This window comes from Octopus bimaculoides, chromosome 24 (assembly GCF_046866305.1).
Source record: "Octopus bimaculoides isolate indiv1 chromosome 24, ASM4686630v1, whole genome shotgun sequence".
In the NCBI taxonomy this organism is placed as follows: Eukaryota; Metazoa; Mollusca; class Cephalopoda; order Octopoda; family Octopodidae; genus Octopus; species Octopus bimaculoides.
Genome location: NC_142951.1, coordinates 30,010,393 through 30,023,934, shown reverse-complemented (window position 1 = coordinate 30,023,934; position 13,542 = coordinate 30,010,393). Strand labels below are relative to the sequence as shown.

General features: G+C 39.2%; 1 protein-coding gene across 7 annotated transcripts in view; it reads left to right on the top strand.

Moving 5' to 3' along the window:
* LOC106868693 (ARF GTPase-activating protein GIT2) overlaps positions 1 to 13,542 on the top strand; it is a 77,007-nt gene that overhangs the window by 34,410 nt on the left and 29,055 nt on the right. For 4 of the 7 annotated variants that reach the window (XM_089341199.1, XM_089341197.1, XM_089341202.1 and 1 more), the window contains exons 3-9: positions 2,969 to 3,102; positions 3,545 to 3,657; positions 4,129 to 4,228; positions 5,162 to 5,248; positions 5,829 to 5,959; positions 6,757 to 6,851; positions 8,411 to 8,492. In XM_089341199.1, the coding sequence (XP_089197325.1) occupies positions 2,969 to 3,102; positions 3,545 to 3,657; positions 4,129 to 4,228; positions 5,162 to 5,248; positions 5,829 to 5,959; positions 6,757 to 6,851; positions 8,411 to 8,492 (742 nt within the window). The remainder of the gene's footprint in view (positions 1 to 2,968; positions 3,103 to 3,544; positions 3,658 to 4,128; positions 4,229 to 5,161; positions 5,249 to 5,828; positions 5,960 to 6,756; positions 6,852 to 8,410; positions 8,493 to 13,542) is intronic. The other 3 variants (XM_089341201.1, XM_089341198.1, XM_089341203.1) reach the window with 1 other exon arrangement.

Sequence of the window (13,542 nt, the reverse complement as noted above, 5' to 3'; positions counted from 1 at the left end):
ATTGTGTGCTGTGAATAGTGTGTGTGTGTGTGTGTGTGTGTGTTTTGTGTTAAGGTTTGTCTATTGTTCCAGTCTAAGCTATTAGTCACACTCATGCTGGTTCCTAGTCTTCAGATGGCATTTCAAAGAAGAAACGGTTTTTCAAACTGGTAACCAGATTCATTTCTGACATTTAGAAACATGGAGTGTGTATGTATGTATATATATATATATATATATATATATATATATAATGCATTTATAAATATTTGTGTTTTATATATAAGCGGGAGTGCTGAAAAGTTCCTGACTTTGAGGGGATCGTGAAAGGCCTGGTTGGAGGCTCAACCTTCCAAGTTCTTTTACAGGGCTTAGAAAAACTTAAGGACTGTTGCAATAAGTGTGTGAATCTGAGAGGGAAATATGTTGGATAAAATCATCATTAACTGATCCTCCTGTATTTTCTTTTACCCAAAGCCAGGAACATTTCAGCACCCCCTTCTTATTTCTTTACTGCCCACAAGGGGCTACACACAGAGGGGACAAACAAGGACAGACAAACGTATTAAGTCGATTATATCGATCCCAGTGCTTAACTGGTACTTATTTAATTGACCCCGAAAGGATGAAAGGGAAAGTCGACCTCAGCGGCATTTGAACTCAGAATGTAGCAGCAGACGAAATACCGCTAAGCATTTCGCCTGGCGTGCTAACGTTTCTGCCAGCTCACCGCTTTATTTCAGCACCCACTTCTATGTGTGTGTGTATGTATGTGTGCATGCACACACACGTGCATATACATACACAAATATGTCTTTGCCCCCTCCCCACCGCATGACAACTGGTGTTGGTGTGTTTACATCCCTGTAACTTAGTGGTTCAGCAAAAAGACACAAACAGAATGAGTACTAGGCTCAACTAAAAACAAAAAAAAAATTTCAAATACTGCTGTCCATTCATTTGACTCAAAAATTCTCCAAGGCGGTGCTCCAGCATGGCGGCAGATTAATGACAAACAGGTGAAAGATAAAAAATTATTGTATATAGCTGGATATGTCTAGATTGAACCAGTTTGATACAAAATATATCTGTAAAAAGCTTTTCTCATGCAGGGAAAACCCCTTCACTGATTGTTATCCATGATGCGAGAGGCCATTTGGCAGTTCCTTAGTTTTACCCAATCAATTTCTAATCACAAGCCACCATCACTGCCCTTCCTTGCTCATTAAAGTTCCTATTAAAGTTCCAACAAAGGAATGCTTAATTAACAAGGAGTGGAATTTCATTCTCTCTCTCTCTCTCTCTCTCTTTCTCTCTCTCTCTCTCTCTCTCTCTCTCTCCCTCATCTCTTCTTTCTTCCTCTCTGTCCATCCTCCCCTCTCTAGCCAATGCCCTTCCTCTTCCCCCGCTTCCCCTTCTCTCCATCCCCTCCCTCTTCTCCCCCTCTCCACCACTCCCACTTCTCCCCTCTCCCTCCCTCCTCTTCCCTGTCTCTCCATCCCATCCCTCTTTCCCCTCCCCTTCTCTTTCCATCATCCCTCTCTGTCTTCACCCCTTCCTCTCTCTTTCTAGCTGTTTATTCTTTACATACTGTTTGTTACTGATTAATTGACAGACATAAGTTAGCTGGACCAGCTTCTGTTGTGTGCCATTGATTAGGGAAGCCAGAGGTTATTATATACTCACACAGGCACGCGCACACGCACACACACACAGTTGCATGCACACAGTTACATCTGTGTATCTTGTTACAAACAGCCATATGCACAGACATGCATATGTGCACATTTGCACACAGGCACACGCAGAGGGGCACACACATACACACTGACATATGCAGAGGTGTGCACACATATGCACACACACACACACACACTCATTGTGCTTTTCAAACATCAATAGAGCTTCGGTTTCTATTGAACCTTCCATTTCCTGTGTTGAATTTTCCATGTTTTCACTCTACCGGGTTATGTAATGTGATTCCTATTGAATCGTGAGCCACTTGGGTCTTTACAACAATTGTTCTGAGATGGTTAGATTCTGGTCAAGAGAATTATTAAATACATGTTTCTCATTTTTGAAGTGTTGAGAAAACTGCCTCATCTCTGCTCCACTAATGTTTGTGTAAGCCTTGCGTTTCACACCAATTGTTAGCAGTGGTTGAGAGGTTTCTTTTGTCTTCTATAGTACTGGGCCAACCAAAGTTTTGTGAACGAATTTGGTAGATGGAAATATATCGTTGCCATTATGTTAAATTGTCATATGTCCAAATTTAGCCAAATGCTTTTTTTCAATATTTATTTTTGCTTGCAATAGCCGGTTCTTTTAGTGAAACTGTCATATCTCCAGCTGCTTCAGATACCAAGATATTAAAAATTGTCAATGTGTAGTACAATGGTTTTGGTATGGAATGGTGAAACTATTTTGTGTGTGTGTGTGTGTGTGTGTAATTGATCAGGTTCTGTGTTATGTTGTGTGTGTGAATAACTGGTTTACCCCATGGTCAGTTTCTGTACTGTGTGTATGTGTGTGTGTGTGTGTGTGTGTGTCTTATTGCAGTAAATGTTTGTGCAACTCTGTGCACGTGTGTGTGCCTGTGTGTGTACGTTACTGGCCAAAATTGCATGTCTGTGCTTTACCAATGCTGCATGTGTGTTATTGACCAGTGTGGTGCATACCTTGCTGATATTTCCATATATGTTATTTCTTTGCTACCCACAAGGGGCTACACACAGAGGGGACAAACAAACGGATTAAGTCGATTACATCGACCCCAGTGCGTAACTGGTTCTTATTTAATCGACCCCGAAAGGATGAAAGGCAAAGTCGACCTCGGCGGAATTTGAACTCAGAACGTAGCGGCAGATGAAATACCGCTAAGCATTTCGCCCGGCGTGTTAATGTTTCTGCCAGCTCGCCGCCTTCCATATATGTATATGCCATATCACTAACCCTTTCACTATTGTTTTTTTTTTCCCTTCCTCATTAGATCCCACTTGGGCTTCAGTGAACCGAGGTGTGCTAATATGTCAAGAGTGTTGCAGTGTTCATCGCAGCCTTGGAAGACATATCTCACAGGTGAAGCACTTGAAAAAAGCGCAATGGAATCCATCACGTTTAGCGGTAAGTATTCTCACTGTCTCCTTTTTTATTTATTTATTTTGATATATTATTACTGATGCCAGTGCCGCCTGACTGGCACCTGTGCTGCCGGCACATAAAAAGTACCATTTGAGCGTGGTCGATGCCAGTGCCACCTAACTGGCACCCCTGCTAGTGGCACATAAAGAGCACCCACTACACTCTCGGAGTGGTTGGCGTTAGGAAGGGCATCCAGCTGTAGAAACTCTGCCAGATCAGATTGAAGCCTGGTGCAGCCTCCTGCCTTGCCAGTTTTCACTCAAACTGTCCTAGCCATGCCAGCATAGAAAGCGGATGGCTTTCATCAATGTCCATGTTTCTGTACCATGTAATAGTGTCGACCAGTCCTTTTCTCATCTGGTAACAACATAAATTTATGTTTTGCACTGGCATTTTAATCAAATTATCTCCCCTTTACTTGCAGATGGTACGACATCTGTTCAGCAGTGGAGCCAACAACATCTGGGAGCACTCACTATTAGATCCATCTCAGAACAAACATTGCAAGAAGAAACCGCATCCTAACGATCCAGTTCAGTGAGTACAGTTTTATACACACACTTTGGAGAAAATTATTTGGAAAATATATTTGGGGAAGACGTGTATATTTAAGGTTTTGACTGGGAGCTTATAAACATATGTACTTTTATTAAGCTATGTCAGAATAAGGTGGTAAGTTGATAGAATCCTTAGCACCCCGGGTGAAAGGTTTAGCAGTGTTTCATCCATAACTACATTGTGAGTTCAAACTACGCTGAGGTGGACTTTGTCTTTTATCCTTTCAGGGTTGGTAACTTAAGTACCAGTGAAATACTGAGGGGTCAGTGTCATCTATTAGTCCCCTTCCCCCAGAATTTCAGGCCTTGTGCCCTTTAGTAGAAAGGATTATGTTGTGTCACAATCAACTGCCTAGATTTTATTAACAATAATAATGATTGATAGTGAATTAAACGAGGTTTGCTATTTTAATTGCTTGTTTGTTTGTTTGTTTTACTCTCCTGCTGCCAGTCCAAATAAAGACCACTACATCAGGACCAAATATCAGTTTTTGTCATTTGTAAACCAAGGCAAAGATGGAGATGTTTCTACAGTGGAGGACCTTAGTAAAGTAAGTCTGTTTGTCTGTCTGTCTTCCTTATATATATATATATATATATATATATATATATATATATATATATATATATATATATATATATTATGGGCTTCTTTTAGTTTCCATCTACCAGATCCACTCATAAGGCTTTGGTTGGCCTGAGGCAATAGAAGACACTTGCCCAAGGTGCCATGCAGTGGGACTGAACCTGAACCTGTGACTGGGAAGCAAACTTTTTACCACACAAGAATAGTTGTAATAAAGATTGTTTGCCAACATAACATGGCAGTCCTGGTTTATGACTAATGGTGCTGTAATTTAGCCCCAGGAGACATCGTCTCCAGCTGGCTATATGACACAATCTGTGTCTTTATATTTTCGAACAAGGGAATCTAGCACCCCCACTCAGCTCAAAACAATATCTGTGTATTGCGATTTCTGGGTTATTTCCCTTCATCAGCACAGAATAATTGTTTGGCAAGAGGTTTATTCTGTGCTTATGAAGGGAAATAACCCAGAAATCGTGATACACAGATCTTGTGCTTTATGGTTCGAGCAAAGCTCTTCTTCAGAAACAGAAGACAGAGGAAAGTCCAAGAGAAAAGGAAAACGGAGAGAAAAAAATTGCCAACAATCCACATATATGTATGTATGTTTGTTTACACACACACACACACACATATATAGATGACAGTACTGCCTGATTGGCACCTGTGCTAGTGGCACATGAAAAGCACCATTTGAGCGTGATTGTTGCCAGTGACTGGCTCCTGTGCTGGTGGCACGTAAAAAAACACCATTTAAGCATGGTTGATGCCAGAAAGTGGACATTAAATGATGATAACGTGTGTGTGTGTGTGTATGTGTGCTTGCGTGTATGTATCTATGTATAGAATTGTTATGACAGTTCTTTCTTCATTTCATGTTTCTGCCATTTATTTGCAGCAATTACATTCTAGCGTCAGAACAAGCAATCTGGAAACATGTCTTAGGTTACTGTCCAAAGGGGCTGACCCTAATTACTTCAATCCAGTGAGTATTTTGCTTACTACTATTCTTCGTGTTGTCTTCAATTCCTCTGTATTCTTAAAAAAAATACACACACACATACAAACACTACCACCACCCTCATCATCATCATCATCATCATCATCACCACCATCATTGTCATGTGAGGAATTAGCAAAGTCATTCGAGCATTGGATGCATTGCGTTGCAATATGCATTCCTGTGTCTTGCATTCTGACTTCAAGTATTAAAAAAAAGTACCAGTGAAACATTGCAAAAGGTGTTAGTTGATTTTGGTGAGGAGCACAGGTTAGTCATACCGGAGTACTGCGCCACTCATGTGCTCAACTATTTACTGCCAGAGAGAAACTTCAATCCCCCACCCTCCACCCCACCATGCTACCTATTGTAGCTAAGTAGCCTGTACCTCCTTGCACTTCCTATTTGCTCCACCCTGTGCTCTTACACTACCATCACCACTACACACCACCACCACCACTACCACACACCACTACACACCACCAACTCTGCAATTATTCTTCTGTTTCCACTCTCAGCTTATCTCTTTTTTATCTCATTTCTTTGTGTTGTTTGTTTGTTTCAGGAAAAGAACAACTGTCCCCTCCATGTGGCTGCTGCTGCTGGTCAGACGTCACAGGTGGAGCTGCTTGTTGTTTATGGTGCAGACCCTGGATGTCTCGATGCTAACCGGAAAACCCCTATTGATTACGCTAGGTAAGTACCCTGATATGACTACAGTCCAATCACTGCAACAATTAAGGTATATATGTATATATATTCACACACACACACACTCACATATATATGTACTCGCACATGCATGTGTGTGTCTGTGTTCATCAATCTCGCCATCACTTGACCAATGCTGATGTGTTTCTATCCTTGTAACTTAGCTGTTCGGCAGAAGAGATTGATAGAATAAATACTAGGCTTACAAAGAATAAGTCCTGGGGTTGATTTCTCCCATTAATACCCTTTAAGGCAGTGCTCTAGCATGGTCACAGTCAAATGACTGAAACAAGTAAAATAATATATATATATATATAATATATATATATATATATATATATATTTATATAATACACACACACACATATATATTCTTGTTTCAGTTGTTTGACTGGAACACACACACACACACACACACACACAAGTAAGCACATAAATGCAAAACAAGGTTGAAGAAAAATAGTACTCAAATACTGAAGATAGAGTAATATGCTTTTTTATAAATGCTGCAAAGGCATCTTCCTGTGACTCAGAGTTTCATGTTTCCTGTTCATCAAATATTTGTGACCAAGTCTTGGTCCTGACGAACAGGAACATGAAACTCTGAGTGGCAGTTTCTTGTGATGTTTCTGTAGTTTTAAGTAAAAAACTATGTGAAATTCCATTTGCAATGATGAGGTCTGGGGGAAATCCTTTATTTCTTAACGTATACTTATATCCTCTCTTTATCTCTCTCTCTCTTTCTAAAACACTTATATTTCATTCCCTTTCTCAACCTACAGGGAGGAGAAGTACACAGATCTTGCCAACCGTTTGATAGAGTGCCAGTATGAGTTGACTGACAGACTCACCTACTTTGTATGTCGCAGGAAACCAGGTATGTACAAGCTAACATCTCTCCTTAGTCCTACCTCCCATGTTGTAGGTGAGATTAAGGCGAGGTGTTAGTTTATGCTTGATGTGAATAACCATTTCTTGTTTGGTATCATGATTAGCCAGTGAGCTTGTTAAAAAATAGTGCTCAGCAACAGGGACAGTATTAATATTGAGATGTAATATTTATCCCCAGTTAAACCTGGATGTTCTGTTAGAGCAAACTATACTGCAGTAGATAGCACGAGAGAAACTTAGCTTTTAATGCAAAATGTGCTCTTGTTTATTATATTGCTTGCAGGGAGATAAATCCCTGCTAACTCCAGCACCAAGACCACCAGATCCTGTGATTTTGATCTTGTTTGGTCTTGTCAATGATGGATGCTCATATTGGATTTTTGAGAGAAACTGCAATATGCATCAAGAAGCCAATAAGGAGAATTTCTCTCACGCTATCTACTGCAGTATAATTTGTTCTAACAGAACATCCACATTTAAATGGGGATAAATATTTTCATGAATACATCCCAAACATCCAGACTTTTGGTTAGCTTGTTTCGTACATTCTTAGTAATATAAAGCTTTCCTATCATAAGTCCCAAGTTGCTCAAATGGTTGAAACAAAAAACAAAAAAAACAAAAAATCGGGCATGTGTATCATATACGATACCAGGAAAATATATCCAGATTACAGTGGAAAAGGCTAGCCACTGGATTTGGTTAAAAAGAGACGATGAGCGATGACTAGAAGAATATTGAGCTTTATTTAATAACCAGTTGACCTAGCAAGCGGGGCCTCATATCAGTGAGTGGGGGATGGTGCACATTGAAGCCGTCAAGAGGTAAGCCTCAAAACGGTGCGCATTCTCTCCTGATGACCCCATACACTTGCTGGCTTCTGGTATGCGGAGTTCTCGACTGGTAGTGCTTGCATGTGCGAGTTGTTTGCAAAACATCATGGATAACAGGAAAATATATCTTGTGTATCATACGTGATACACAAGACAGGTAAAGGTTAAATTTCTGATATATTGATTTTTTTTTTCTAATGATAAGTTAACAAATAACTTGTGGCATTTATGACCATCTCCAAGAATCTAGAATTCTCCAAAATTGACATGCTGTTAAAGAGAAGACATTCTTATCGTCTGAAGTCAAGAGAACTGTTGTGGATACATATTTCTGCCTCAGTAGGCATCATCAGCACAGCAGTTATCCATTTTTTGACTCCTTACCTGTGTGTGATTGTGTATTGGTTTGTTTAAATGACCATAATTTAGTGGTTTAGCAAAAGAGACCAGTGAGTTAGTCCTGGAGTCAATCTGTTTAACTATATGTACATATGGATATATATACTGGACGATAACCTACATGGAGTTCTAAACATAACAGTGACAGTTGTATGTCTATTTCTACACATAACAAACACCATGTTTGTATGTGCATCTAGATATATATATATATATATATATATATATATATATTTGTGTGTGTGTGTGTGTATCGAAACATGCAAGTACTCAATGCATTTTTTTTTCTTTTCCTCTTTGTCTTCCTCCCCAGATCATCGTAGTAACCATCACTTCATCATCCCAGAGATGGCTGACAGGTTGGTAGATTTCCCTTCTGCTAGGGGCAATCGACAGTAAGAATGCGTCTTTTTTTAATTATTATTTTTATTATTCACCTTTTTTTTTTTGCTTATTGCTGCCACTTACTGCCAACTTCTAAGCTTTCTCTCTCTCTCTCTCTCTCTCTATTTATATAGTTGCATCTATCAAGGCATATATACATACATAAACACATGCATATGCACACATGTATCTGTCCACATTAACAGCAACATGGGCATATGTACAGGCACACACCTACATTCATGTAGAGTAGTGGTTCCCAAATTTTTTCAGGCTGAAGCCCCCTTAGCACCCAGGCCACATTCCAGCGGCCCCCACCCTCCCACCACAAATGTAGACCATTTTCTGCACCAAATTCAAAACAACTGTATTTCATAAATAAAACTTAAACCTGATTAAACTATTAATATATATATTTTTTTTACATCCATCACCCCATTTTGGCCACCCCATTATCATCCCACTTTTCTTCAGTGACCCCTGGATCTCTCCATCACCCCCAAGGGGGCAGTACTGCCCACTTTGGGAACCACTGATATAGAGGCATATGCCCAAACATGCATAAATACATCCACATTTACACATGTCCACATGTACGACAAACAGTCACATGTGCATATGTATGTTTGTACGTACATTCACACTCTGACATACCTTCAAAGGTCCACATACACGTGTGCACATGCACAAATAAATGTGAATATAGAACAAAATGACTGCACAGATGTGTCCCTATGTACACACAAACATGCACATGCAGATACGCTCATACACATGCACACGGACATGCATGCACACACACGCGGACATGCATACACATGTGGACATGCACATATACAGATAATCACATGCACAAACATACATGCAGACAGACATACACACACACACATGCTGACATACATACACACCCAGGCATATACACAAATACAAGCACAACAGAAATTTCTTTAAAGTTAAATTCATTTTTTTTCTTTACATATCTTTCCTTTCTTTCTTCTTACTCTCTCTCTCTGTCCCTCTCTACATCCACTTTTCTACTTACTCTCTTCCCCCCCCCCCTTCTCTTTTCTCTGAAACAGTGCCACCCTTGATCTGCTGTTGGATATTCCACAACAGAGCATGACAATTCATCAAAGATTCCTCCACACACACACACAGATTTTTCTTTCTTTCTATTTTTTTTCATACAATAAACTATCTGCTCTTCTTTGTTTTCTGCTCCATTTTCTCCTCCTCCTCCTCCTCCTCCTCCAACCAGCTGTAGACAGGGGTTAAAGAATTATTTAATGAGATTTCTAGCTGTGTCTGTCTCAGCAGCATTCTGTAGTTATGGTGAGCCCATGCTTATCCCAGTCTCACAGTAAGACCACGATTGTTCCAGTCTCAGTGTGACTGTGGCTGTCCCAGTCTCATGGTAGGACCATGACTATTTCAGTCTCATAGTAAGACTGACTGTCCCAGTCTCATAGTAAGACCATGACTATCTCGGTCTCATAGTAAGACTGACTGTCCCAGTCTCATAGTAAGACCATGACTATCTCAGTCTCATAGTAAGACTGACTGTCCCAGTCTCATAGTAACACCATGACTATCTCAGTCTCATAGTAAGACTAACTGTTCCAGTCTCTAGGTGTAATCCCATGATCATTCACGAAATTAATAAAGTTTTTATGAAGTATTGACTCGTATATAAATGTGTGTATATATACACACACACACATACATAAGAACATATAGATGTATATGCACATACATATACACTTATAGAGCATAAGGCGGAGAGCTGGCAGAAACGTTAGCACACCGGTTGAAGTGTTTAGCGGTATTTTGTCTGTCTTTACATTCTGAGTTCAAATTTCGCCAAATTTTCGACTTTGCCTTTCATCCTTTTGGGGTTGATAAATTAAGTACTGGTTGCATAGTGGGGTCGATCTAATCGACTGCTCCCCCACTCCCCCCAAATTTTGGGCCTTGTGCCCAGAGTAGAAAAGCATGTGTAGAGTGTGTGTGTCGTGATGTCATACTTCCTGAGACGTGTGTGTGTGTGTATTTATTTCTATGCACGTCAACGAACACAAATAATGGATATAGTTTTTCCGATGTTTATTAAATACATCTATTTAGCTATATCTCCAGTTATCTCCTCTTGCTGGTCTGGCGTTTCATAGCTGTTGTTGCAAGCCTGTATTCCAAGGTCATTGCTTCTATGTGTATATGTGTGTACATGGATTCATATGCAGTTGGATTTGTCTACATAGACACACAAGCATACACAAAGATTGTAATGTAAGAGGTGTGTGTGCGTGAGCGTGTGTGAAATCCATCTCTAATGTTATATACTCATTCTTTCTTCATTTGTTTTTTCATAGATGGCAGTGGAAGTGTGGGGGGGAGCTTTTGGGATTTTTTGGGTTCTCTTTTTTTGTTTTTGTGTAATTTTTTTGTTTGACTTGTGTGTTTCACACCGGAATGTTGTGTGCGTGGGTGTATGCGTATATATATATTGTGTATAGGTGTATATATATGTATGTATATATATATATATATATATATATATATATATATATATATATATATATAAAATAATACACTTTGTGATTCTTTTCTTGGCAGCATGTCTGATAATTTCAATGAATGGAATTAAATGTTAATACATGCACATGCCACATTCATACATGTGTATGTGTGTGTTCATTGTTTATGTGTGTAGACATGTGGAAAAAAGTGTGTGTGTGTGTCTGTGTATATACATACACAATACACACACATAGAGTAGCATGTATGTGAATGCAGATTTGTTTGGAAATATATATATATATATATATATATATATATACACACACATACATTCACATTTTTATGAATGTATTTAGATGTGTGTGCGTGTGCATGCACACTTTTATGTGCATGAATATTTGTACATATGCATATGTTCATGTGGCAATTTAAATATAAATGTGTGTGTAGATAAAGTTCTTGAGTGATTGTAAGTGTTTATATATGCATTGGAATACAACTATGCAGAATTATACATATGTATGTATGTATATATATATATATAATGTGTGTATAATGGGTAACAAAATGTCAAAAACACATAATAGGTGTATACAAGTACTGGTCTGTGCTGAATCATGAATTTTGTGTGTGTATGTGTGTGTGTGTATATATATATATATATATATATACACACACACATACTCATAGACACACATTTTTCTGTGATGTATTTGTTCACATAGATTTAAAGCATATACATGTATGTGCATGTATTTATGTATGTATGTATGTTATGTACATGTTTGTTTGTATTTAGCAGCGTCTTGAGGTGGTTGTGTCTTCTTCCTTGGCATCAAGTCAGACCAAGCTTGGAAACAGGTGAGGGTTGGCAACGTGAAGGGCACCTGGTCATAGGAAAGCTGACTCAAATAAACTCCACCTGACTTGGGCAAGCATGGAAGAGTGGATGCTAAATTATGGTCATGATTTATGTGTACGCATATATATACAACACTCACACACACACACACTCTCTCTCATACAAGAATATTTTTTATTGCATGTTTATTGAAACCTTCTCTTCCATATTCCATATTCCACCCCACGCCCCATCCACCCAGCTCCTCCTCCTCACCACCACCACCACCACCATCTATGTCTGTTATGCAGTGAGTTATGTTGCACGAGTTTTGATGGTGCAACATCTGTTAATGTTTTGACCTTTTATTGATTGATTTGTTGTTTGTTTTGTTTTCTGTTGAAATATGCCCACAGCATGTTGTCATACGAAATACATTACGCATGCGTGTGACATTCAGTGGTGTATTCATTATAACTATGTATTAGAGGTGTGAAGCATTACCTTGTATAGATGTGGTAAATATAAATACATAGACGTAGATATTAATGTCTGTTTTGATGTGAAATTCTAATAAAAAAACAATTTTACATTAAACTAAAGAATTACTGAATACTTTTTTGTAGAGAACATATTATAGTTCTATATTTAAGAGATGAGGAATTATGTACATTATTTACATTGTTTACATTTGATGGATATTTGTCCTCATCTTATGGCGTAGTGGTTAAGAGCGTGGGCTACTAGCCCCATGATTCCAAGTTCGATTCCAGGCAGTGACCTGAATAATAATAATATCAAAAACTACCTTAGGAACGAGAACCCAGGTTCAAAATTTCCCCAAGACACCTGATGAAGGCTGGAGGGTATATCAGCTGAAATGTTGTGTTAACAACAAACAAGATGAGGACAAATATCCGTCAAATATAAATAATGTATATTTATTATACTTTTACTTGAAGAGGGGTGACAGTAACTTTGAAGTCTCAAGCTGCTAGCCTTCATCAGACTGTGATACATTTGGGTTTGTTTTAGCTTGGTATAGGACCTTTCCATAGACTCACTGTGGATTATATAACAACTTCCCGAATCCCTAACTGGTGACTGAAACAGGAGGCTGTCCTCTCGACCAATATGCTTGTATGGGTGCTGCTGGATGATGAACTCTGGTCATGTTTATCTATGCTTTCCAATCCATGGCACTGGCCTTGAGATCGAGGTGCCATGACTTCAGATCTTCCTCAGTTTGTTTCGCCCATGTCTTCTATGGCGCACTAAACTGGATTCTCCAGTGCATGGATTGCTGCCACCACAAAAGTCGGTGTGGTGGTCTTCCAGATGTGGCCAAAACACTGTAGCCTGTACTGCTGGACTTGGTTCCTCAATGGTCAGCTGCTGCTAGCAACTTACCAGCGATTGTATGAAAGCAAGACAAGCCCAAACATACCAGTCTGATGAAGGATAACTGACCGAAACGTCAAAGTCATTGTCACCCCAACATCTTGTAAAAGTTTACACACACACACAAACACACTGCATGTAGCTTTGAGATATTCCTTTTTCGAATTTGATCTGTGTTGCACTGTGTATTGATTTTGACCGCTAGTGTTCGTAGGTGTGAGTTATCTCCCATGTAGTAGACGCCTGAAATCTGTCTTACATTAATCGATGCATAGGTGTGTAGTGTTGCGAGTTCCACTTCA